We start from the raw sequence: 25499 nt of genomic DNA, 5'->3' as shown, positions 1-25499 counted from the left end.
AGACTATAGACTAGACTATAGACTAGACTATAGACTAGACTATAGACTAGACTATAGACTAGACTATAGACTAAACTATAGACTAGACTATAGACTAGACTATAGATTTGATTTGACTACAGACTATACTATAGTCGAAGCAATTGATATTGACAATTAACTAGACTATAATATGGACTATAATTACTAAATTATAGTTAAAACTACCAAAATAAGATTATAAAAAATCGTTTTTTATTATCCCTTTCTTCTCCCTTAACTTTTTCAAATCCAGGACGTAGTAAATGAGTTACAATCTGTCAAATTACAATGTCTCCACGACAATCAAACTCAAACTGGTAAAAACCAAACTGATGAATTGGCATTTTACACTTGCGCTACATTAGATGAAATTTTGAAAGAATTAAAGAAAAAAGGTTGTCTCAACGATGAGACCATGATTGCCTATGGGCTAGAGCCAGCACCCAATGACTCAACGTTCGAATATGACAAACAATGCTGTAGAGAAATGCGTCGTCTTCAGCAGCAAGTGGATGAGCTGAAAGAGGAAATGAAAGAAGGTGCCCAGTGCGATGCTATGTGTGCAGACGCCCTGAAACGTTTAAAAGAATTAGAAACAGAAAATAACAAACTTTTACGGGAAAAACAGGATTTAAATGAAAAGCTTAAAGATGGTGAAGACAAAATGGTCAATATGTTGAAAAAAATCGAACACTTGGATAAAGAAATCAATAAAAATGGTCAAGAAGCGAGTAGAATTGGCAGAGACTTACAGGGAACTATGGGTTTGGTGCAAGACATCAGTGATGTACAGTTGAGAAATCAGCAATTAACAAATGCAGTTAGTGCCATAAATTCCCGAGATGATCAAAAGATAATTGATGATTTGCGCCGTCAATTGGAGGAGGAATTATCTAAACTTAAGAAATGCCAAATAGACAATGCCCGACTACAGGAGGAAGTCAAAGTACGTGATATGGATTTAAAAGAACTTAAGGATTTAAATAATAAATTAGAGGCCGATAAGAAAAAACTCGAAAAAGAATATAATCAATTGAAAAATGATAGAATCAGTTTAAAGAATAATCTTATTAATAAATCGGAGGACAAAGTGAAAAGAGGTAATAATGAAGAGTTGGAAAATGACAAACATAAAGCAGAGAAAGTTGACAATAAATCTAAGACTCCTTCGGACAAAGAACAAGTTAAATCGAGTGAATATAAATATAATGAAGGCTATTCGGATAAATCCCAGGCTGCATTAAATAACAATCCGGATAAATTGATTAAATCTGCAAAGAGTGAGGAATTACCAAACAAATCTAAGACTTCTTTAAGTAAAAATCAAGATAAATTTGGTAAATCTCCACATAGTGAGGAATTAACGGACAAATATAAGACAGCTTTAAGTAAAACTCAAGATCAATTGGGCAAATCTCCACATAGTGAGGAAAAGCCAGACAAATCTAAGACTCTTAACAAGAAGCCAGAAAATTCCCTGGAATATCGAGATAAAGACGAAACAAAAGAATTAATAACTAAAACAGCCATTAAAAAAGTCCCCGATAGTCCTAAACAGACATTAAAAGATGCAAAGCAAACTGACAACCGCGAAAAGAATTTACGAAATAGCGATAATATTAAAAAAGCTAGTAACGAAATTAAGCAAGAACAACCAACAGACGATACTACTACACCAATTTCTAATAAGACGAAAGCTGCAGCTTTAGAGGAATACGAAAAGAAAGTGGATGTTTTTAAACAGCCAAGCTCAGACCAACATAAAGCTGCAGCTTTAGATGATTTTGTTTATAAAAAATCCGATACTTTAAAATTTAATCTTCAACAAGGTCGCAACTTCGAAAAGGAATTACGCAAAATACTGGAAGAGTTTATACACGAATGTGGTTATTGCTTTTGTCGCTTATTCAATACCAAATCAAAACTATATACCATTTGTCATAAACTATATCATAGCGGCATCGGTACACTCTCATTTAGAGAGTTGGCCTATCTTCATAAAAAAATCTATGCCCAAGCTGAGCAATTACTACCGGGATGTTTACTCGACATGATATTGTCGGATCATCGGGAAAAAGTGGAAAGTATGTTGAATATTTCGTTGGCCGAGCCACGTTTAGTTGGTGGTCATGAAAGCGATTTGAAAATGTCAAATGTTATGTTAAAGGAACAGAAATGTTGTTGCTGTAAGAATGAATTATGTTGCAGTAATTCAGAGGAAATGCTTAAGGATAAGGGTAAGTAAAAAAATTGGAAAAATATATGTAAATTTGGTATAGATTACACTATAGACAAGACTATAGATTAGACTATAGTTTACACTATAGATTGGACTATAGACTAGACTACAGACTAGAATATATAATCGAATACAGACTAGACTGTAGACTAGACAACAAACTACACTATAGACTAGATTATAAACTAGAGTTTTTTTCCAATCGAATTATGAACTTAAATTAAAAAGGTTTTATTTATTTTAATAAATAGTTAATAAACTAGAAAAGGACATTGAAATCGCTCGTGAATATTTGGAGACATTGAAAAATATCCCCTTGGAAACTAGTCTACCAACCGATGATGGTGATTCCACCGATACAAATAAGTAAGTTTTTGATATAGTTTTAAAATATATATTTTTCATGTTTTATCTATTTCCAGTTCAACCTACAGAGCCTCTTCTACGGTGATGATCCAACAAAAATCACGCCATTCGAAACATATAAAAAAACTAAAATCTCGCTTAATGAAGCATTCAGATATTTAACATTTATTATTAAGTTTATTTTTTAAGACAGGCTTAGAGTTTTTTTTATCTATGTATGTATATATTATATATGTATATAAGGCTACATATATATTTTTATTGTATATATACATCTATGGGGAGCGATTTAAATTCTAGGATATATTTTATTATAAATACTTTAAATTTCTAATTTTTAATTAAAATTATGAGATTTGTGGGTATTTATTATAAAATATATTTTATAATATAAATTTTTCACTATAGAAAATTTTGTTTTTACCTTATTTTTTAAACATTTTTTAAATAAAACTATAGAAACGTGTTTTTATTAAAACCTATTTTAACAGATTTTAGAATATTGTTAAAAATTTAAAATATTTTTTTTAACCACGAAAAATCAAAAGAGGTTAAAAATCTTAGCAAAATGCTAACTTTTCATAAGTATTGTCGGATATTCCCGATCATAAACTAATGATTTTCTTAATTAAACATGAAGGGCGGGTTTTTGAGTTGACACTCAGCTGTTTACACTTTTGCATTTCTTGCTCAAGTTCAAAACACCTCCATAGGGACGCTTCATCTAAAGATTTTCCCTAAATAAGTTGAATTTTGGTTCAACTTAAGAATACCTTATCAATAGCAGCGCAAAAATCTTGTATGACATCATACTATAATCATTTAATCGAATTCCTAATTTTTTAATTTTTTTTTCAAATATTTTCAAAATTATAGAGTTATTACGTATAAATTACCGTTATTTATAAATAAGGCTGGCAACTGCACTACTCTCCACATCAACAGTGTTGCTTTTTAGCAACAGCGTTGCATTTTCAGAATTACCAACTAAACAGACAACAAAAAATTCCCTTCACATGATGGGATATTTTTCAACTGCCAATCATATGATAGCAAATAGTTAAAAGTCAGATATTTTTTGTACAATTCCAACGTAACTTGAAGTGGGCGCACACATCTACAAATTTCTGCAAGTGAATATCGACAATTTTTGTATAATAGTTTAGCAAAAAAATGAAAATTCATTAGAAATCTATAATAAAAAGTGCATTAAAACTAATAAATTTTTACAAATTTTACAGGAAACGTGTGAACGCGGCTTTAATTATTAAATATATAACTTTGATTTGTGTGTAGCAGTTAAGCAAGAAGAAAAAAAACAGCAAAATGGCTTTAAGCGATGCTGATGTACAGAAACAGGTAAGACGGCAAGAAAAAAGAACTTGTAATAGAAAAAATGAAGTATGAAAAGAAAAAACAAAAAGCAATTACTTTGCTATAAACGAAAGGAGTTTTTTTTTTATCTCAAGTTGTAAAAAGTAATAATTCATTCATTGATGAAAAATGTAACTACAAGATGGCGTATTAAGTAGCTAATGCCCCAAAAGTCATGGGATATGTCATGTGAATATGTATGTGTCTTCTTAGATGTTTTTTTTATTATTTGTTTTTTTAATAGCTTAAAAATACAAAACAAAGAATTTAGTTAATTTTGTTATTTAAATTTACTTTTTTTTAGGAAGTTTAAAATCCTATTAGAATTCCTTTTTTTGCTAAAGAAAACAAAATTCCTTTGCATATTTGCAATATTTTTTTCTGCGTTTATGAAAAAGAAACAACAGAAAAAAGAGGGTAGCAGTCATGTGACTTGGTTTTGTTGAAGGTTGCTCTCATTAGTAAGAGCAAGACAGTTATAGATTATGAGTATGTTTGTTTTTACTCTTAACAGTTATTTGTCTCTTTCTGTTGTGTTATCACACATATGTATGCATTTATTGTGTGTATTAAAAGCAAAGAAACTTTAAGGAGGGGAATTTTTTTTTCTGTTTCGGGGGTGTTGGGTGGTTGGCTGATGTTTTGTGAAACTTTGCATAAAAAATGATGAGAAATGATATTTAACTATGTCAACAATAATTTTTCTCTTTCGTCTTTAAGTTTATGATGTTTGTTAGGAAGTTTAATTGAAATTATATAATTTAATAACAATATGTTTAATAGTAAAAGAGTTATGCTCATCACACCGTCTGTGGGTGTGGGGTAGTTGGAGCTGATGCTTGTGAAGCAGATCAATGTAGGTTTCACCTTAAAGTTTAAATCCATTCTTTCCTGTTAGTAGAGAAATCGATCAACATACATTATTATATGGAATTTATTATGTGATATATTAAATCGATCGATAATTTATAAAGTCTCTATAGAAATGATCCCCCAAAAATTGGTTATTTAATTAATTTAACTATAACTATTAGTTTACGGCAAGTAAAAAGGATTTTTTGTAAATTATTTGTTATAAAGCTTTATTTATATTATTTTGTTTGTCTATTTTCTCCCAAAAATAGATCAAACATATGATGGCTTTCATCGAACAAGAGGCCAATGAGAAGGCTGAAGAAATCGATGCTAAAGCCGAAGAAGAATTCAACATTGAGAAGGGACGTTTGGTACAACAACAACGTCTCAAGATCATGGAATACTACGAGAAGAAAGAGAAACAAGTTGAATTACAAAAGAAAATTCAATCATCGAACATGCTCAATCAAGCTCGTTTGAAGGTATGATCATATGACAACTAAACATAAATACTAAAAACATAATATTAATTTTAATGCTATTTATTTATGTTTGTTTTCTTAAAGGTTCTTAAAATTCGTGAAGATCATGTTGCCAGTGTTTTGGAAGATGCCCGTCGCCGCTTGGGTGAGGTCACCAAAAATCCCGCAGAATACAAAGTTGTTTTGCAGAAATTGATCTTGCAAGCTTTATATCAGACCATGGAACCCACTGTTATTTTACGCTGCCGTCAAGTTGATGTTGGTCTTGTCAATGAAGCTTTACCCGTCGCCATTGATATGTATAGGCAACAACTTAATCAAGATGTTAATGTTACCATTGATACCGATAACTTTTTGCCTGCCGATACATGTGGTGGTATTGAGTTGATTGCTTTAAATGGACGTGTTAAGGTGTGTAGTTGTTTTTTTTTTTTTTTTTTAAGAAAATTTTTTTGTTATGTTTTAGTGTACAAATCCATGTACAGACTTTTGACTGATTTATAGTCTGTATTCCAGACTAGTGACTATCTAGCCTGAAATATAGTCTTGACTTTTGACTGATCTATTGGCTTCACTATAGTCTTATATATAGTCCCGACTATAGACTGATCTATAGTCAATACTATAGACTGATCAATAGTCCAGACTATAGACTGATCCAAAGTCCCGACTATATACTGATCTATATTCACGACTGTATACTGACCTATAGTCCGACTATATACTGATCTATAGTCCCGACTATATACTGATCTATAGTCCCGACTATAGACTGATCTATGGTCCAAACTATAGACTAATCTATAGTACAGACTATAGACTGATGTATAGTCCAAACTATATACTGATCTATAGTGCAGACTGTAGACTGATCTATAGTCCAGACTATAGACTGATCTATAGTCCAGACTATAGCCTGATCTATATATAGTACGTATTATAGACTGATCTATTTTTCCGATATATACTGATCTATAGTCCAGATCTATATTCCTGATTATAGACTGATCTATAGTCCAGATCAGTTCAGACTATATATAGACTGATCTATATATAGACTGATCTATTGTTCAGACTATAGACTGATCTATAGTCCAGACTATAGACTAATCTATAGTCCAGACTATAGACTGATCTATAGTCCAGACTATAGACTAATCTATAGTACACACTATATACTGATCTATATGCCTGCTTATAGACTGGTCTATATGCCTGCTTATAGACTGATCTATAGTCCTGACTTTAGACTGATCTATAGTCCAGACTATATACTGATCTATAGTCCAGATTATATACTGATCTATAGTCCAGACTATAATAATAATATAATATTAACTTTTCTTTTAAACACAAACATTTTCATTCCAATTTTCTAGGTTCCCAACACTTTGGAATCCCGCTTGGAATTGATTTCACAGCAATTGGTGCCCGAAATACGTAATGCCCTCTTCGGACGTAACGTCAATCGTAAATTTGCCGATTAAGTATCTTAATTTTTCATTTATTTTCTTTCTTCTACTTGTGTGCATAAATTTATTTAGCTTACAACAACACAAAAATAATCATTATAATAATAATTAGATAAAAAAAAGAAAATGCAAACAAAATAATTATTAATAACAACAGCAACAAATAACAAAGAAAAATGCAAAGAAAAAAAATAAGCAAAAGAAACCATTAACGAACTAAACAACTCCTACTGATTCCCCCATAAAACCAAATAATTATTAACATATTCTTGCAAAAGTTTGCGTTTAAATATTAAGAGCATGTTCTGAAATAATCATAACTATTATTGTTTGGTTTTGTTTGTTTAAACTAATTTATTTTAGATATTTTGTGAATGTTTAAAATAGTTAAATTCTAATGTCATTATTATACAACAAAAAGAAAAAAGGAAAACATTGTTTAATTAAGTTTTGTTTATTTGTTTGCTTTGCAAACACAAGATAATAGTTTAAACATAAAATATTATTGAAAAACAAAACAAAACAAGTTATACATATTAAAACATATTTACTTATACTATACTTAAATTAAAAAAAGGATAAAAAACTACTAACTAAACTACCTACTATGTTAAAACATATAAAACAAAAATTAATCAATAATAATTAATCTACATTTAAACATTCCTGTACAAAAAAAAAAGAAAACGAAAAAAGACAAAGAAATCCTTTAAAATTTTATGTAAAATGTTAAAAACAACAAAGTATTTGTAGGGTAAAAGTGGTACTTTTTTCATTTACTTAATACTTTCTTTTTTTTATTTAAAATTTTGTTAAATATTTTTAAGTTTTGTTTATTTTGTTTTTCATTTCTAAAACTTTCTTTAAAAGCTGTGTTATGTTTTTTTTTGTTAATTAAGTTCTAAATAACAACAAGACAGACAAACTGCCAAAAAACAAATTGTTAAAATACCTTTTTTTAAAAAATAACTACAACAACAAATTCTATAATTTTTTCTGTTAATAGATTTCTTGTGTTATAACTTTAGGATACAGCATCCTTTATATTTTATTTATGGAAATTTTTGTTAAAAATTCAATGTGAAATTTCTCTATTTAAAATGTAAAGTTTCTTAAAGTAAACATGAAAAATCTATAAATTTCATTCTCTTAATCCAAAAGAAAACCAATCTAACTAATGTGTGTGTGTGTGTGTGGGTTTAAAACTTCTTCTCTTTCTCTTAAAAAGCATGCTTTTAAAAAAACTCCCTTTATTTGTTGTTTAATATTACAACTCACTAAATTTCTTTACTGGGAAAATTTGTTTTCAATCAAAATTTTTTTTAATAAATAAATTATCTAAATGTTTAATAGTAAAAAATTAAAAAAAAAAAAAAAACGTTGGAAATTAAAATTCTATTAACATCTTAAAAATTCAGAGAAAATTATTATATTTTTTTAAAGAAAAATAAACTTTAATAACACAGCTTTTCAGGTTTCCCTTTTTTAAATTCTATTTTAATTTCTATTCCTTAGCATTAATGGAAAAAAGTGCTTGTTTTCCTTTTTTTCAAAAATTTATATGTTTTTTTTTTTTGCCCAAATATTTGTTTTTTTTAATTGTTATTTTAAAAGTAAACTGTTGCTGCTGTTTTTTTTTTGTTAAATAAATGAATTAATAAAAATCTTTAATATAATACTATTACTGTATACAAATTTATTATTTTATTAAACCCTCCTTTTTAATTGTTTATTATCTAGTTTTTTTTTTGTTTTGTTCTCTTAAGTATTAATAAAAACAAATTTACCCACAAACAAAATATATACTTTTTTGCTTTTGACGTTATATTTAAATTTAAACCCCCCTTAAAAAAAACAATAATTATACATAATAAATAAATAAATATAAATTACCAAAACCGCTGAAATGTCTTAACTGCTTCATTTTCATAATTTTCTCTATTTCACTTATAATTAATACAATTTAAATTTCTCTTTTTTTATTCTCATCAGCGTAGGCATTATTGAATTCTTCTCTAGGCTTCTGCATTTCACGTACATGATTTCCTTTGACCCCCCCTTTTTGTGGGGGTTAAAGTTAAACATGCTTCTTATATGGCGCCGTTTTAAATGTCTCCCTTCCAAGAGAATTGGTTTTGTCAAAAAAAAAGTATATTTATATGTGAGACATCATTTGAGACTACCCCATAATATGATAACCTGGACAATATGTGTATAAACAATTATTTTGTTTTAATAAGTTTTGTTTTTATTTTTTATTGTTTTTAATGTGTGTATTATTTTTAAATGAAATACAGTTAATAATATATTATTTAATTTTAATTTTAATGTTTTACTGTTTATAGTCATGATCTATATTCCAGACTATGGACTGTTCTATAGACCAGACTATATACTGATCTATTGTCCAGACTATAGACTATTCTATAGTCCAGACTATAGACTATTCTATAGTCCAGACTATAGACTATTCTATAGTCCAGACAATAGACTATTCTATAGTCCAGACAATAGACTATTCTATAATCCAGACTATAGACTATTCTATAGTCCAGGCTATAGACTATTCTATAGTCCAGGCTATAGACTATTCTATAGTCCAGGCTATAGACTATTCTATAGTCCAGACTATAGACTATTCTATAGTCCAGACTATAGACTATTCTATAGTCCAGACTATAGACTATTCTATAGTCCAGACTATAGACTATTCTATAGTCCAGACTATAGACTATTCTATAGTCCAGACTATAGACTATTCTATAGTCCAGACTATAGACTATTCTATAGTCCAGACTATAGACTATTCTATAGTGTATTTTATAGTCTAACACATAATCTAGTTAAAAGTTTATTCAATAGTTTAGTCTATATTCTAGTTTATATTCTAGTCTAGTTTATATTCTAGTCTAGTTTACAGTTTAATCTATAATCCGTTACAATTTTTAGTTGAAATAACCTTTTCCGAAATAAAAATTGGTTTGAATGCATTCCAAAGACTTTTTAGAGTATGAACAAGTACATACTCTAAATGTACCCCTATTCTGCATTTCGAGAAAATTTCAGTTCAAATTGAAATGCAGAATAGGGGCCATTGATTTGTGTAATGACTAGAACCTGAACTGGATTAGTATGATTTAGTCTATTGACTATTCAATTGACTAGTTTATTAACAAATCTATGGGCTAATCTCTGCACAATACACGTATGTATATTTTTAATGCTGTGGACTAACCTATAGACTAGTAGTCTCTGAACTATGCTATTAACTAACCTGTGACTACTTAGTTAACTACTCAACTATAAAATATGTTATTAACTAACCTATGACTTCATTGTTCGCTATACAATTGACTAGTTTTTGAACTATTTACTTATCTATTCATTGGCTAGCCTATGCACTATCCTATAAACTACTATGTGAATCAGTTTTGTCTATTGAGTAGTCTATGGACTATTAACTAGCCTTTGAATTATATTATGGACTAGTACACTTGACTATTCAATTGACTAGAACTTGAAAGAAAATTTGGAACTATGCTATATCTAATCCTTCCAAAAATTGTTTTAAAAAGATGTACGTTATGCAGTGACAAATGTTTAATGCTATTAAAATTATAAAAAAAAACTTACTAATTTACGAGTGAAAGTGATTTTGTTATGAAACAAGGGCATGGATTTTTTTAACAAAATTGTTGTATAGTTAAAGAAAGTGATGAATAATATCTACATCAAAGTTTGTTTAAAAATGTTTTAAAAGTTACCACTATATTTATAAATTATTATTGGTAAGTTGGCAAAGATGTTTTTGAACAGAAAATGTGTCTTTTTCACCAAAAATAAACGATTAATATCTTTATGAATACTTTCGTTAAACGGTGTTAAAGATCATATTAGAAACCAAAGTGAAATTTTTATTTTTAAAGAAATTTATGCTTTCTCGAAAAGTAATGAAAACTATGTGGGAGGGTGATAGACTGACAAATGCACTTTTAGATATGAGTTTTTTATATAAACATTTGGAAATACATCAGTTGATGTGATCTATTTTTAATGGTCTAAAATTATTCAACAAGAAAGCTATTTCTTTCATGTATCTTAAAATATTCACCTCACATGCCGCCGGAAAAATAAATTTTATACATTTACAACAAAAAGATCGTATTTTTTTCGTTGCAAATGTTTGAAATTTCTTTTCAAAATTTAGCTTTTATTCATTGCATCAGATTTTCAGAGTTCCTAAATAGAACAGAAGTGGAACTACAACTTGAAATTAACTAGAACTAAACAAGTGCTGAACTAAAATTTAAATAGAATAGAACTAGAGCTGAACTAGAATTAAAACTAAACTAAAACCGAATTATAACTGTACTAGAATTTAACTAGAAATGAAATAGAAGTGAACTAGAGCTGAACTAGAACTGTACAAAAAATGAATTACAATTGTACTAGACCTGATCTACGGCTGAAGTAGAACTGAACTGCAGTTGAACTACAGCTGAATTAGAACTGAACTACGAACATGAACTAAACTACAGCTGAACTAGCACCGTACTTAAAATAAACTACAATTGTGCTAGAACTAAAGTACAGCTGAACTAGAACTAAACTAGAATTAAACTACAGTTGAACTAGAACTGAATTAGAACTAAACTAGAACTGAACTGCAGCTGAACTAGAATTGGACTATTACGGATCTAGAACTGAACTAGAACTTAACTTGAACTGAACTAGAGCTGAACTTGAACTTGACTTGAGCTTAACTATATCTGAACTAAACTAGAACTAAAATGCAGCTGAAGAACTAAACAAGAATTGGACTTGACCGGAACTAGAATAGAACTAAAACTGAACTTGGAACTTGAACCAAACTACAGCTGAACTAGAACTAAACTAGAATTTAACTACAGCTGAACTAGATCTGAATTAGAACTAAACTACTACTGAACTGCAGCTGAACTAGAATTGGACTAGAGTTGAACTTGAACTCGACTAGAGCTAAACTATATCTGAAATGTACTAGAACTGAACTACAGGTGAACTTGAACTCGACTAGAGCTAAACTATATCTGAACTGTACTAGAACTAAATTAGAACTGAAATGCAACTGAACTAATTTAGAATTGGTCTAAAACGGAACTAGAATTGAACTGAACTAGAGCTGAACTACAATTTTACTAGAACTAAACTACAGCTGAACTAGAACTAAACTATAACTGAACTACAGCTGAATTAGAACTAAACATCAACTGAACTGCAGCTGAACTAGAAATGAAGTACAACTTAACTTGAACTAAACTAGAATTGAATTAGAACTTAACTAGAGCTAAACTTGAACTCGACTAGAGCTAAACTATATCTGTAATGAAATGAACTAAACGAAAACTAACCTAGAGATGAACTAAAGCCAAACTAGAACAACTCTAAAACGAAATTAAAAATGAACTAAACTAGAGCTGAACTTGAGTTGAGATACAACTGATCTAGAACTAAACAAGAACTGAACCAGAAATAAAGTAGAAATACAATTATAATTATTTCTAATTAAATAAAACAAAAAATTTTGAATGTTTTTTTTTAATTGAAAGTTCATTTATTGTATTTTTCAAAGAACTACTCAAATAAAGAAAAACTGTTGAAGAGAGAGGGAATCTAGTTAAAATAAAATTTATAAAATATTATTTAATAATTTCTATAGTTTTTCTGTGTTTACATTTGACTTAATAATGTTTACACAATAAATTCAGCAAATATTATAAAATAATACAAACACTATGTATTTAGTACTTGTTTCCAATTTATTCATAAGTTGTTGTTTCAAAACTAAACATGGTAAAAGAAATAGGAAGAAACACTCAGACGAGGAAATGAAGCTAGTGTTAGGAAAGCAAAGAAAGAAACAATTGGAAAGTGTTAAAAAAAAAACAAATTTACTAATTTTACTGGAGACTCAGATTTTAGAAGAGGAGTTTTTTATATTTGTGTTTTATTTTTTTAATTTATTTATTTTTATTTATTTTTTTTGTTGGTTGGTTTTTATGTGTAAATATACATGTATATAATTTATGTTCAAATAATCATTCTTAATCAAATACAATTATATATAATGAATGAGAATGAATTAATATGATGAATGCGTACACAATACAATTTGTTTTTCTTTATTATATAATTATTTCATTTTGAGAAAAATTTTATTATTCTTACACTTTACTATTTGTTGTTTTTGTTTTTTTATTATAATATTTAATATTGCAATAAAATATGTTGTTGTTTGTTGTTGTTTTATATTTTGTCAATTTTATTTATTACTGCCGTCAAAATTTTGTTTTAAATTTAGGTTTTCATCATTTGTTTTAGTTGTGTTTTTCTTTTTTTACAATACATGTTTTGTTTGTCTATAATTGGGTGACAAAAAGATTTGCTGGTAGTTTTTTTATAATTTAAGTATTTTTTTTTTTGTTTAATTTCATATAAAATGTTTAAGAGATTATTTATGTTTTATTATAGTTGTTGTTGTTGTTGATATTAGCTGGTAGTTGTGGTGGTAGAAGTTTATTTGAAAGATGATTTTACAAAATTGTAGAGTTGTATGTTCTTAATTTAGTATAATAATATTCATGCTATAGCCAAAATATCGCTGTCAATGTTTAGAACTTTATCAACAATATCTTGTTATTCTCCATTCTTTTGTTCATCCTCAGATTCAGATTCTAAAATGAGTAAAAGAGAGAGATATGGAATTAGTTTAAAAGTTGTTTTTTTTATAAAAATTTTGTAACTTAAAGAAATATAGAAATTTGATTTGTAGAGATAATTATTGGCCAAAAATATCTATGTTTTTTAAGATAAATGGACACCCAATCACCTCGATTTAATCTGGCACCTTTTAATATTATAATATTTAATAAACTTGTTGATAGTAAACAACAACAAATTTACTTCACCAGGTGCATAAAATATAACCAAAGAATCAAATTATTTTTAAAATCTTTTCCCTAAGATCTACTTCAAATATGTTTCTTTTACAAGTGATCCTTGAAATAAACCATAATTGAAACTAATAGATCTTAGACCTGGTTCACACTGGGAAACTTTAGATTTTTGTGTGTGAGAGAAAGAGAAAGAAATATCAACCATCTCTTTCTCTCACACACAAAATCAATAGTTTCCCAGTGTGAATTAGGTCTTTCAAATAAAAACAACAATAAATAGTTCTCGGAATATTCACGAAATCGTAATTGTATTCCAAAATGGAATACTGTTTTAGAGAAGGAATACTCTACACCTCTCTTATGGCTAAGCCGCAAAAAGGATTCCTTTTCTTTATTTTCTATCTCTATTACGTGTACAGGTATCACAAAGGGACCAACCCTACCCAAGTGTGCGTTTTGGCAGCCTGAATACCTAACCTAACCTAGAGGAGGAATATTTTAAAGAATAATTCATAATCTCTGTATGTAATACATGTACTAGAGATTATTGGCCAAAAATATTCATTGGATCAAAGAATAACTGGACACCCAATCCCTAGCCTAAGCACAGTTAATCTGGCCACATGATAACCTGAATCAAGTTGTGACTAATCAACAAATTCATTCTCAAGCAGTGGCTATTACCAAAAAATTATAAAATGTTTTACATTATAGATTTGTTATAGTTTTCATTGGCCTATAGAATCTATAATTAATTTAGCAGACAATTAGGCAAGCAAAAAACTATTTGTTAATCTAGCAAACTTGTACAATCAAAATGTTGTGGTTATATGCAACAAATTCATTCTCAAAGTTTGCCCCGTTTATTCTTTCACAAAAGTAAAACTTTAAATATTTTAATTATTTGTATCATTTTAAGAACAAATTTTGAAAATGTGACCCAAAATTTTAAACCTTATATAATATAATAATTTTGTTTGTCATAGTTTTCATTGGCCTATAGAATCTATAATTAATTTAGCAGACAATTAGGCAAGCAAAAAACTATGTATTAATCTAGCAAACTTGTACAATCAAAATGTTGGTATTTTCAACAAATTAATTCTCAAAGTATGCTGCTTTACTCTTTAACAAAAAATTCTATTTTAAATTATTTGTATCAGCAATTATTGGCCAAAAATATCTATGTTATAATTAAGATAAATGGACACCCAATTACCGACCTAGCAATGTTAATCTAGCAACAATGTTAACCTGATAAAATGTTGGAAATTAAACAAATTTCGTTCTCAATCAGTTGCCACGCAAATATATATGTATATACCAAACAATAGAGTAAGTAGTTAAGAAGTTGTATCAAAGATTATAACACTAGTATTACTATAATTAAAGTATCCAGTTCAGTTCTAGTTGAGTTCTAGTTCGGTTCTACTTCAGTTCTAGTTCAATCCCAGTTCAGTTCTAGTTCAATTCCAGTTCAGTTCTAGTTGAGTTCTAGTTCAGTTCTATTGCAGTTCTGGTTCAGTTCTAGTTCAGTTCTATTGAAGTTCTAGTTCAGTTCTAGTTAAGTTCTAGTTCAGTTTTAGTTCAGTTCTAGTGCAATTCCAGTTGAGTTCTAGTTGAGTTCTAGTTGAGTTCTAGTTGAGTTCTAGTTGAATTCTAGTTGATTTCTAGTTGAGTTCTAGTTGAGATCTAGTTCTGTTCTAGTTCAGTTCTAGTTAAGTACTAGTTTAGTTCTGTTGCAGTTCTGGTTCAGTTCTAGTTCTGTTTTAGTTCAGTTCTAGTTCAGTTCTAGTTCAGTTCTAGTTAAGTTCTAGTTCAGCTCTAGTTCAGTTCTAGTTAAGTTCTAGTTCAATTCCAGTTCAGTTCTAGTTCAATTCTAGTTCAATTCCAGTTCAGTTCTAGTTGAGATCTAGTTCAGTTCTATTGCAGTTCTGGTTCAGCTCTAGTTCAGTTCTAGTTAAGTTCAGTTCTTAGTTCAGCTCTAGTTCAGTTCTAGTTCAGTTCTAGTTCAGTTCTAGTTCAGTTCTAGTTCAGTTCTAGTTCAGTTCTAGTTCAGTTCTAGTACAGTTCTAGTTCAAAATAAACCATAAAATATTTTAGTTTTAATGTACCAGTAATTATTGGCCATAAATATCTATGTTATAATTAAGATAAATGGACACCCAATCACCGACCTAGCAATGTTAATCTGGCAACAATGTTAACCTGATAAAATGTTGGAAATTAAACAAATTTCGTTCTCAATCAGTTGCCCCCTAAATCAAATAATAAATCAAAATAAACCTTTAAAATATTTCAGTTTTATTGTACCAGCAATTATTGGCCAAAAATATCTATGTAATTAAGATAAATGGACACCCAATCACTGGCCTAGCTCGGTTTATCTGGCAACATGTTAACCTGAATAATGTTGTGGATAATTCAACAATTTCATTCTCATAGCAGTTGCCGTTATGATTTTATAATTTAAAGACTTAATTCTTATAAATATAGAAAAAATCTAGGAAAAGTTGAAAGAGAAACTTTTTTTTTTGTGATTTTCAAAAATCTTCAAAAAATTTCTGATTTAATACAAAGGTTTGAAATCTAATTCGTAATTAAGATTGGAAAAGTTTTAAAGCTTTTAAAATAAATTTGCATCAGAATGTTATCAAAAATTTGAAATTTGCTAAAATGATCTCTCAATCATGAGGATTCATAAAAATATAACATTAGTTAAATTTTAGGCCGATTTCTTGGACTTTTTCCAATTTCGAACTTCAAAATTTTTAAGAAAATTTAAAATTTTCTTATTTTTTTAAGTATTTTCAATGTAGTTTTAGAAAAAAAGCAATTTTAAGCTATGTTCGAAAATTCGAACTTATGTTCGAAAAAATTTAGAAATTGCTAAAAAGATCTCTAAATTATGAGGATTTATAAAAATGTAACTTGAGTTTAATTTCAGTCCGATTTCTTAGATTTTTCTATTTTCAAACTTTAAAATTTTGAAGAAAATTCAAAATTTTTATGTTTTTAACTTGTAGTTTCAAACAAATAGCATTTTTAAGCTTTGTTCGAAAATTCGAACTTATGTTCGAAAAATTTGTAAAACGTTTAAAATGATCTCTAAATAAAGAGGATTCATAAAATAATAATTTTGCTTTAATACAATTTCTTCGATTTTTCTATTTTTACACTTTAAAATTTTGAAAAAAATTCAAAATTAAAAAATCCAAAATTTTATTTTTTTGTGGTTTCAAAATAAAGTTAAAGATTCCTAAAGAGTTTTCACATTAAAAGTTGAATGAAAGAAAGTAAGTCTAAAAATCAATATCAAAAGAATTTAAGTATTAAATGTTTCATACAAAGAAATCTAGAAATTTCATATAAATGATTGCAATTTTTTTGCAAATCGGAAAAAACTAGACAAGTAATGTATGATTTTAATATAGCAGCCTTTCGACACTAGTTAAGCCTTGGCATTAAACAGCAAAATTAGTTCTAATAAGGTGCAAAACAATAAACAAATAAAATTAAATAAATACACATTTGATACACAAAAGTTTCATTATTTTATAAGTAATTTCATAAAGTTTAATCCAATAATAGGTTTTCTTAAAATTTTCATGATTTGACTCAAGATCTTTCAGCAATAAATTTATAAATTTAGAATAAATGTCCAAATTTGTTTTTAATCAAAAGTTCTTTTTGTTTCATTTCTTTATATTACAACAAGGAAAATATATAAGAAAAACTACTGCTTACCTTCTTCGGCATTTTGTAGCCATTCAACAAATTTCTTCATTTGTTCTAGGAAATGCATTTTACCCTTGCTAGAATGGGCATCTTTGTACCAACGCAAGATAACCACTTCCGATAAAATTTCAGCTAAAAAAGTGAAAAGAAAATAAAAACACCACAAAATTAATAAGAAATTCTTTTGCTTTTTGTAACAATTAATTTTTAAATACTTTTTTTTCAACATATTCCTTTAAAACTTACTTTTGTAAAACAATAAGATGATCTTTTGGAAAGCTTTCATAAAGTTCATATTCTCATAACAGAATTCTTGAACTTTTAAAATCAATGCCAATTCAGCACGATCCGAACTGGTGAAGGCCTGGAATAGAGGACAATAGTTTTTCAAATGGCGTACAGCTTGATCGGTAACCAATTCCTCTTTTTTATTCCATTCACCGAGTGACATAATCGTTGACCATATAATGACGATAATTTCATTTTCAGGAATGTTAGCTTTAGCGGCAAATTCTTTAATGTCTGCATTGATTTCTGAGTGAGGTTTCTCATCGTTAATATCATCAATAAGTGTTTGTTGCAATTCACGTTTTGCCTCTTGACTGGCTTGGGCTTTATGCAATTTAATAATTTCAGTAAGTTCCTTTTCAAGAAAAACTTGTTTAAAATTCTCTTCAGTACGTTTGTTTGGTGGGAAAAAGTCCATAAGTCTAAGGAGAGAGAGAGAAACAATTATTAAAATAAAATGTTTGAAAAAAAGTACTAAAAAATTGTACTAAAAAGTACTTTTTTGAAATTTTAAAAATTTTTACCAAATTTTAAAAAAAGTACCAGCACTTTTTAGCATTCATAGTGTATCTTTATGTATTTTCCAAATAATTTGAATGGTTTGAATTCAAAAAATAATAAAATTTTATTTCAAATAAATTTTAAAAATTTTGCAAAAAAGTACTTTTTATATAAACTTGTTAGTTTTCAAATTGTTACACAAACATTCGAAATGAAACATTTGCTAAGTAAAACCAAAAACTTATTTAATCTAGGAAAATTAATTAAAGAAATTGATTTGATTACATTAAACATGTTTACACCAAATTTCTTCCTGAAACTTTCCATAAATAAAAACAAATAAAAAATGTAAATAAAAAAAGTATCATTCAACTTACTTGCTTTCTAAACCACCCTTTTTAAGTGTTTGTATTAGGGAAGCAATACCCTTCTCTTGTTTAAAGGTGACAAATAGTTCAACCAAAAAATCAAGAGCAATACCATCCTTAATTAAATGTTCATTATTGAGTACCAATAAAACAGTGGGTGGCACAGAACCATTAACTGCAAAGTAAACAACAAAAAAAAAAATGATATAAAAATTTACGTTATTAATTTATTAATAAATATTTGTTTAAGAGTTTAATAAAAACAGTGTCATAGTCTTGGTGTCCTAGTTATAGCTTTATAATGGAAATATTTTGTAATTGGGTTTGTGTCTTTTGCCTCTGGTATGTAAGGTAAAAGTCAGTACGCCAAAAATAGTTTAATATGCCACTCATATATTAACTCTTATCTGAGGGAAAACAAAGATAAAAATCAAATTTGGTTAAAGTGGCGTGTTTGCGAAATTGGTGAGAAAACTGTTTGTAAAGCATAATTTTGTTATAGTTTTCATTTCTATATAAAAAATATAAGTTTCTACTTTTAAATTGTGCGGAATTTAGAGATTATTAAAGTGATATTTGATTCAAAACTTAAAAACATTTTATAGACAAGGTATTAATAGTCAAAGTTATAGACAAGTCAATAGTAGTCCTGCCTATAGCCAAGATAAAAGTATAAACTATATTCAATACTATAATATAGTCTGTAGTTTAGGCAATATTCTTGTTAATAGTCTATGCTATTGTCTTGATTATAGTTTGGTCAATTGCCTTAAATATAGTATATACTATTGTTTAGAATGTTATCTTGCTTATAGCCTGGACAATTTCCATGTCTAGTCCAGGCTATAAGCAAGAAAACATTTTAAACAATAGTAAATATTTAAGGCAATTGACCAAACTATAGTCAAGACAATAGCATAGACTATTAACAAGACTATGGTCAAGGCAATAGCTCAGACTATAGTCAAGGCAATAGACGACTGTATGAAAGACAACAACATTATAGACTACAGTCAAGACAATCTAGTTCAGATCTAGTTCATAGTTCTAGTAGATTCGTGAAAAAAGTAGTGAAGACAATAGCCCAGAGTATAGTGAAGATTATTGTCCAGACAATTGACTAGACAATAGACTAGACTAGAATATAGTCAACAACGAAGTCCACATTATAGTCAAGACAATAGTCTAGACTATAGTCAAAACAATAATCCAGACTATTGTCAAGACAATCACCCCTCCTATCGCCAATCATCATTTCAAGTGAAATATGTTTCCTTTTCACTTTTATCGTTCACTTTTTGCCGTTAAAAAATTTGTGAAATTTGTTAATGAAATTTTGTAAACATTGAACAGCTGTTCAATACAAAATCAACTATTGTGAATGAATTGTTCACAACAAGTTTACGATAGCAATTTTAACTTCGAGGGAAATGCAAAACAAAATTTTCACTTCTATTGGCGATAGGGAGTGAATAGTTCATACTATAGTCCAGACTCTTGTCAAGACAATAGTTTATGCTATAGCCAAGACAATTGTCCAGACTATAGTCATGAAAATAGGGTCAAGACAATGGAAGTGTAGACTACAGTTAAAACTAAAATCCAAACTATAAACAATACTAAAGATAAGATCATTATGCTGTATATTGTGGACTAATGTCTCCACTATAAAGTATTTGAAAACAATATCCCTGACAATAGTCAATACTAAAGCCCAGACTTTAGTCAATAATGATAATGGTCTTATGAATTCTAAGTTCATGATTTAATAGTTCTTTTAAATAGTTTTGTAAGAAGTTAAATTAGAGCACAAACATTTGCAAATAAAATTTAAAAACTTTGAAAGAAAACATTAATATGGGAAAATTAATTAAAGAAATTGACTTGAAAAGTAAATGACAAATTTCTTCCTGAAACTTTCCGGTAAACAAAATGGTCTTAGGTCTTATTCAATGTGTAGTCCGGTTTTTTAATTTAATAAGAAAACACACAATTGTCTGTTAAGTTTTCAAAAACTTACCTAACCACAGCGCTGTCATACGCGCTAGTTTAATGCGTTCGCTTGGAGTAAAACCTTTAATGAAGACTAATACTTTCTTCATTTCCTCCTCGAACATCTTCTCCAAGTACTTATATCGACGCATGAGCTTGATGAATACCTTAAAAATAAACGAAATTAAATATAGATATTTAATAATTTAAATTAAATTAAAGCTTTTTTTTTTGTTTGATGTTGGTTTTGTTCCATAAAAAGAAATCTAATAATTTCATGTATAAAAGAAACTATCAGACAAGTAATTATATGATTTTAATTTAGCAACCATTCGACACTATTTAAGCTTTCGATAAAAATATACAGCAAAATTAGTTCTAATTAGGTGCATAAGATATTGGATAGAAAAAAGACAACAAGTTTATAAAAATTCAATTTTCAATTGATTTTTTTTTTTTTTGCTCTTTTGATCAATAAATAAAAATTAAGAAAATATCTACTACAAGATTAAAGAATAAAAAGTAATAATTTCTAATTGTTTTTTTTTTTTTTTTGACGTCTTGTCTACACATACAATCATACATCTAGAATGCTAGTTTTTATAACATTACAAACTGGTTGTGTATGTGTGTGTGTGTTATCAGAAACAAGTTAATAAACTAATAAATACAAATTGTTGTTTATTTTATTATTGCATGAGAATATAAAACATAAATTTTCACTTGAGAATTCAAGAGCAACAAGGTTATTTATTAAAATGACATTATAAACATGTTTGTGTTTAACTAGCAACTATATTATTTTAGTTAGAAAATAAATAATAAAATAAAATTTACCTGCTCATGGTTACGCATTGCTTCCATATCTTCGGGGGCTTCGAATATACAATAATTTGTGCGTGGCTTCTCGCCATCCTGAGAGATTGATCCACCAGGAACTAAAATTTAATAAAAATAGAAAAATTATATTATTAAATAATAAAATTGTTTGTTATTTCAAACTTAAAGTTAAAATTAACCAAAATTTCCAAGTATTTTTATAATTTTCTTAAACTTTTCTTTTGTTTAAACTTACCTAAGAGACCACCAGCAATTAATATGTCAAATAGTACTTCGCCGTAGCGGCGATAATCAAGTTTATTACCAGCGATATCTAAATATTTAGAGATTTGTTCTAAGTCACCTTCAGTTTTTTCGAGACCAGCAATGACCGCATCACGGAATCCCGTTGGGTCATATTTTTCTCTTTCATCTCTTTTTCTGGTCTTGATGCGCTGACCTGATAGTACTGGTCTTTCAGTTTTTTGACTCATACAATAAATTGCTAAAAAATAATAAGAATGAAAAATAAAATTAGTTAACTGTTTAGTAAAATATTTAACATTAAATAAAGATTTTAATAGATATATTGTTAGATTAACTGGATCTATTGATATCTTTTGAGAAAAGACATTTGTAGACCAGCATAATCAAAGATTTTTCTGGCATTCACATATTACTCGCAAACCTGTGGTTTAATTTTAAAGTTTACGAGGCAAGTAAAAATGCCAAAGTTTAGACAATTACAATGATTTTTTTGGTCTTTAATGAGTTTATAGGTCAGTTTTAAATTCATAAAACATCCTACATATTAGGGCTTAGTAGAACTCATCTGAGAACTCTATTATCAGTTCTTACTGGTCATTCCAAGTTTGAAAACCATGGAAGACGCATTGGTCTTCCATACAATGATTTCTGTACGAGTTGTCAAAATGCGGAAGAAGTGAAAACAATTACTCATCTTCTATGTAACTGACCGGCCCTTGAATCGATTCGTTATCAGGCAATAGGGTCAACATACTTTTTTGATCTATTAACTATTCAACCTAAACTACGTCCCCTCCTATTGCCATTTTAAATTTAACAACTTTGTTGAAGGAGAAAATTTCCCCTATTGTGTAATTTTTATACCCTACACCACTATAGTGGGGAGGGTATTATACGTTTGTGCTGATGTTTGTAACATACAAAAATATTGGTCCAATACCCACCTTAAAGTATACCGATCGATTCAGAATCATTTTTTGAGTCGATTAAGACATGTCCGTCAGTCTGTCCGGCTGTCCATGTAAACCTTGTGCGCAAGGTACAGGCCGCAATTTTCAAGATAATTTGATGAAATTTGGACCAAGCATGTTTTTTGGCACAGGGACGAAGCCTTTTAAAAAATGTTTGAAATCGGTCCATTATTTCACCTAGCCCCCATACAACCGTACCTCCTGATTTGAACTTTTTATGCCATAATTACGTAAAATATTCTATTATCTCTCTAAAAATTGGTACAAATAGGTTTTATATAAGTATAAATGACACTGCAGATTTTCGTAAGGATTGGCCCTTTTTTGACCCTAGCCCCCATACAAAACCCCTTCAAAAAATGTCTTAAACGTCTAAAATTGACTTGTAACCATTTGTATCGCAATGAAACTCAAAAAACTAACTATTATTTAAAAATATATCCTTTTCCCAAATTTACCGAGAATCGGCCCATATTTGACCTATATAAAGCCTCATTTAGAAATTTTGGTTTTTTATCAATAAATTGCTTAAATATTTTCGAATAATATTCAACATAAAAGTTTGTTTATAAAAAGTAAAAGTTTTAAAAATATACTCATGGTGTAGGGTATTATATGGTCGGCCATGCCCGACTATATTTTCCTACTTGTTTTTTTTATGATTATTGTAAACAACAGCTGTTACAAACACACAACTATTGTGAATGAAAAAGTTTATGGGAATTTTGCCGACAAGGGCAATTATTTTATATCCAGATTTTAGTAGAGTTTATACTCTAGACATCTTGTCTAGTGTATACTTTAGTAAAATTTTTAGTTAATACTTTAATCTGATTTCAAACTTAATTTACACTATCTCTAAATCGTAGTCCATGCTAAAGCATAAACTCTTATCCAGAATATATATTAATAAAAGTTAATCTTTATGCATCTCTCATATTTTAAACCGGTTTCTTTTAAACAAATTTTTATTCTACCCTCGTTACTAAACAGTGTACAATTTAATAAACTTAACAACAAAATTTATATATAAATCAGATACAATTTTATATTAAACAACAATAACAAATGACTCATATCTATTTTCTAAAAAAAAAGATTAGTACCACGTCTTTTTGTTAAAAGATATCAATTCCCCTAATTTCTTTCTTAATATTAGCTACACTTCATTTGCTTTCAAACTAACCTCAAATTCAAAGAAAACCTATTAAAAAGAAAACAAAAACAAAATTTGACAAATGGCCGCGTTATTCATTTGAAACAAAAACAAAAAAAGGCCACAAATACAAATACACAATAATAAAAAAATACCTTTAGGAGAGCAAGAAAAAAAAAATAACACAAAGAAAAATTAAAAGAGAGAAATTCCTTTAAAAGTAAGAAGAAAAAAATATTCGAGAAAGAAATTAAAAACGAGGTCAATGAAATCTTTCACTTTTTGCTAAATAAAAAGAAAAAATCTAAAAAATAAAATCATATAAGTAATTAAATGTTAATAAAAATGATTATTTTGAAAACTAAATAAACTGCGAAATATAAAAAAACTAATGTTTAAAATTTTAGGTTAGAATTAAAAAAAAAAAAATTTTTTTAAACAGGGATTGTTTACTAATTTTAGATTTTCAATAAAGATTTAATAAAAAAATAACTATATTTAAAAACACAACTTTACTTACATAAAAACTATAAAACAAAGAAAAAGTTGTTGCACTTAAATAGGAAATATAACAAATTTCCTGTTTTTTTTTAGTATTTGTTAAAAAAAACTTCCTTAATTAAATAATTTATTTAACCTTGTGGTGTTTAGTTATAAATTAAATTTTACCCCGGCACACAGCTTTCTTTTTTACACTATGTGATTTAAGTGACACGAATTCAAACTGTTGATTTTCAAAATGCCAGACAGCGAGCGGTAAAATTTCCCACACGTATTTATATATTATTGAAAAGTAATCTCTTTTTAGCGGGTTTTTATTTTAAAACTTAAATTTTTTTATCACAATAAGTTACTTAAATTAAACTTAAATAAATAAACTATAAAAAAATAATAACTTTCGGAAAATGTGGTTTTATAATTAACTAAAGAAAATGGGTTTAAAAATTTAAACCACTTGATTTCACGAATTCCGACAACTAAATGAGAAAGCAATGATGAAATGACATGTGGTAGACGTCAAACGCTCACACACACGTAGCAGAGGAGAAAAAAAACTTAACAGGAAATGAAGGCATAGCAACGCCATATTGACAGCGTTGCAACCAAAAGGTATTTAAAACAAAAAGCATAGAAAACAAAGGAATACAAAAAAAGAAAAACGAGGAAAAAAACTAATTAAAAGTTTTCTACAGCTAAAAAAATTATCTAGATTTTTCTTCCACATTTATATTTAATTTAATAATAGCTGCTAATATTAGTAAAACTGGCTAAATTACACTAATTTAATTAGTATTTTTCTTTTCAAATTGTTATATATTACTCATGTTTGATGTATTTCTTTAATTTTTTTTAAATGGCGTTCTCTCAAGATTTGTGTGTATGGGCAGCCATTTTTTCTTTGCTTAACACATTATTCATAAAATTTTTTAAATTCTTGACAATTTTTTTATTAAATTAACTATTTATAATGATTAGTTTTAATTTTTATAATACTTACGATTAAAACAAAAAAAATTTAGCACTGCCGACAAAAATTTATATCGAAAATAACACTGACTTCTCTATGGAATTAACGCAGAGTGACACACAAAAATTATTGCTGAAACGGGAAATGACAATGTGAAAAGAAAAAAAATGACAAAGTCAGCAGTGTT

The 25499-nt window shown here is 28.1% G+C and overlaps 3 protein-coding genes across 6 annotated transcripts in view; 2 read left to right on the top strand and 1 right to left on the bottom strand.

Moving 5' to 3' along the window:
* The window catches only part of LOC111685212 (myosin-11), a 6120-nt gene extending 3196 nt beyond the window's left edge, over positions 1-2924 (top strand). The window contains exons 3-5 of the mRNA XM_023447460.2: positions 275-2258; positions 2512-2626; positions 2683-2924. Of these exons, the coding sequence (XP_023303228.2) occupies positions 275-2258; positions 2512-2626; positions 2683-2788 (2205 nt within the window). The 3' untranslated portion in view covers positions 2789-2924. The remainder of the gene's footprint in view (positions 1-274; positions 2259-2511; positions 2627-2682) is intronic.
* A 719-nt stretch (positions 2925-3643) lies between these two features.
* On the top strand, positions 3644-9131 carry LOC111685233 (V-type proton ATPase subunit E). 2 transcript variants are annotated; one of them, XM_046949458.1, is made up of 6 exons: positions 3644-3759; positions 3868-3985; positions 5125-5337; positions 5422-5748; positions 6717-6820; positions 8807-9131. In XM_046949458.1, exons 2-6 carry the CDS (start codon positions 3953-3955, stop codon positions 8814-8816), a joined length of 687 nt encoding a protein of 228 aa, XP_046805414.1. In that variant the 5' UTR covers positions 3644-3759; positions 3868-3952; the 3' UTR covers positions 8817-9131. The 2 variants fall into 2 exon arrangements, with proteins under 2 accessions (XP_046805414.1, XP_023303251.1); XM_023447483.2 differs by lacking the exon at positions 8807-9131 and having other exon boundaries at positions 3694-3759; positions 6717-8144.
* Positions 9132-12462: 3331 nt separating this feature from the next.
* Positions 12463-25487, bottom strand: LOC111685227 (protein krasavietz). 3 transcript variants are annotated; one of them, XM_023447476.2, is made up of 8 exons: positions 25343-25487; positions 21707-21955; positions 21469-21569; positions 20660-20798; positions 18649-18814; positions 17729-18192; positions 17492-17614; positions 12463-13522 (listed from the first exon to the last, which is right to left on the bottom strand). In XM_023447476.2, the coding sequence occupies exons 2-8, from the start codon at positions 21942-21944 to the stop codon at positions 13485-13487; spliced, it is 1269 nt and encodes a 422-aa protein (XP_023303244.1). In that variant the 5' UTR covers positions 21945-21955; positions 25343-25487; the 3' UTR covers positions 12463-13484. The 3 variants fall into 3 exon arrangements, with proteins under 3 accessions (XP_023303244.1, XP_046804814.1, XP_023303245.1); XM_046948858.1 differs by lacking the exon at positions 25343-25487 and adding an exon at positions 24365-24826; XM_023447477.2 differs by lacking the exon at positions 25343-25487 and adding an exon at positions 24514-24803.
* Between the last annotated feature and the right edge of the window lie 12 nt (positions 25488-25499).

The sequence above is a fragment of the Lucilia cuprina genome, chromosome 4, assembly GCF_022045245.1.
Source record: "Lucilia cuprina isolate Lc7/37 chromosome 4, ASM2204524v1, whole genome shotgun sequence".
Classification (NCBI taxonomy): domain Eukaryota; kingdom Metazoa; phylum Arthropoda; class Insecta; order Diptera; family Calliphoridae; genus Lucilia; species Lucilia cuprina.
This window is presented reverse-complemented; position numbering and strand designations above follow the sequence as displayed.

Coding starts and splice junctions, on each gene's coding strand:
- LOC111685233 (XM_046949458.1), top strand. CDS start 3,953: ATGGCTTTAAGCGATGCTGATGTACAGAAACAG. Junction 5,338..5,421: donor TCAATCAAGCTCGTTTGAAG/GTATGATCATAT, acceptor GTTTTCTTAAAG/GTTCTTAAAATTCGTGAAGA. Junction 5,749..6,716: donor CTTTAAATGGACGTGTTAAG/GTGTGTAGTTGT, acceptor CCAATTTTCTAG/GTTCCCAACACTTTGGAATC.
- LOC111685227 (XM_023447476.2), bottom strand. CDS start 21,944: ATGAGTCAAAAAACTGAAAGACCAGTACTATCAGGTCAGCGCATCAAG. Junction 21,570..21,706: donor AATTGCTGGTGGTCTCTTAG/GTAAGTTTAAAC, acceptor ATTAAATTTTAG/TTCCTGGTGGATCAATCTCT. Junction 18,193..18,648: donor AAGGGTGGTTTAGAAAGCAA/GTAAGTTGAATG, acceptor CTCTCTCCTTAG/ACTTATGGACTTTTTCCCAC.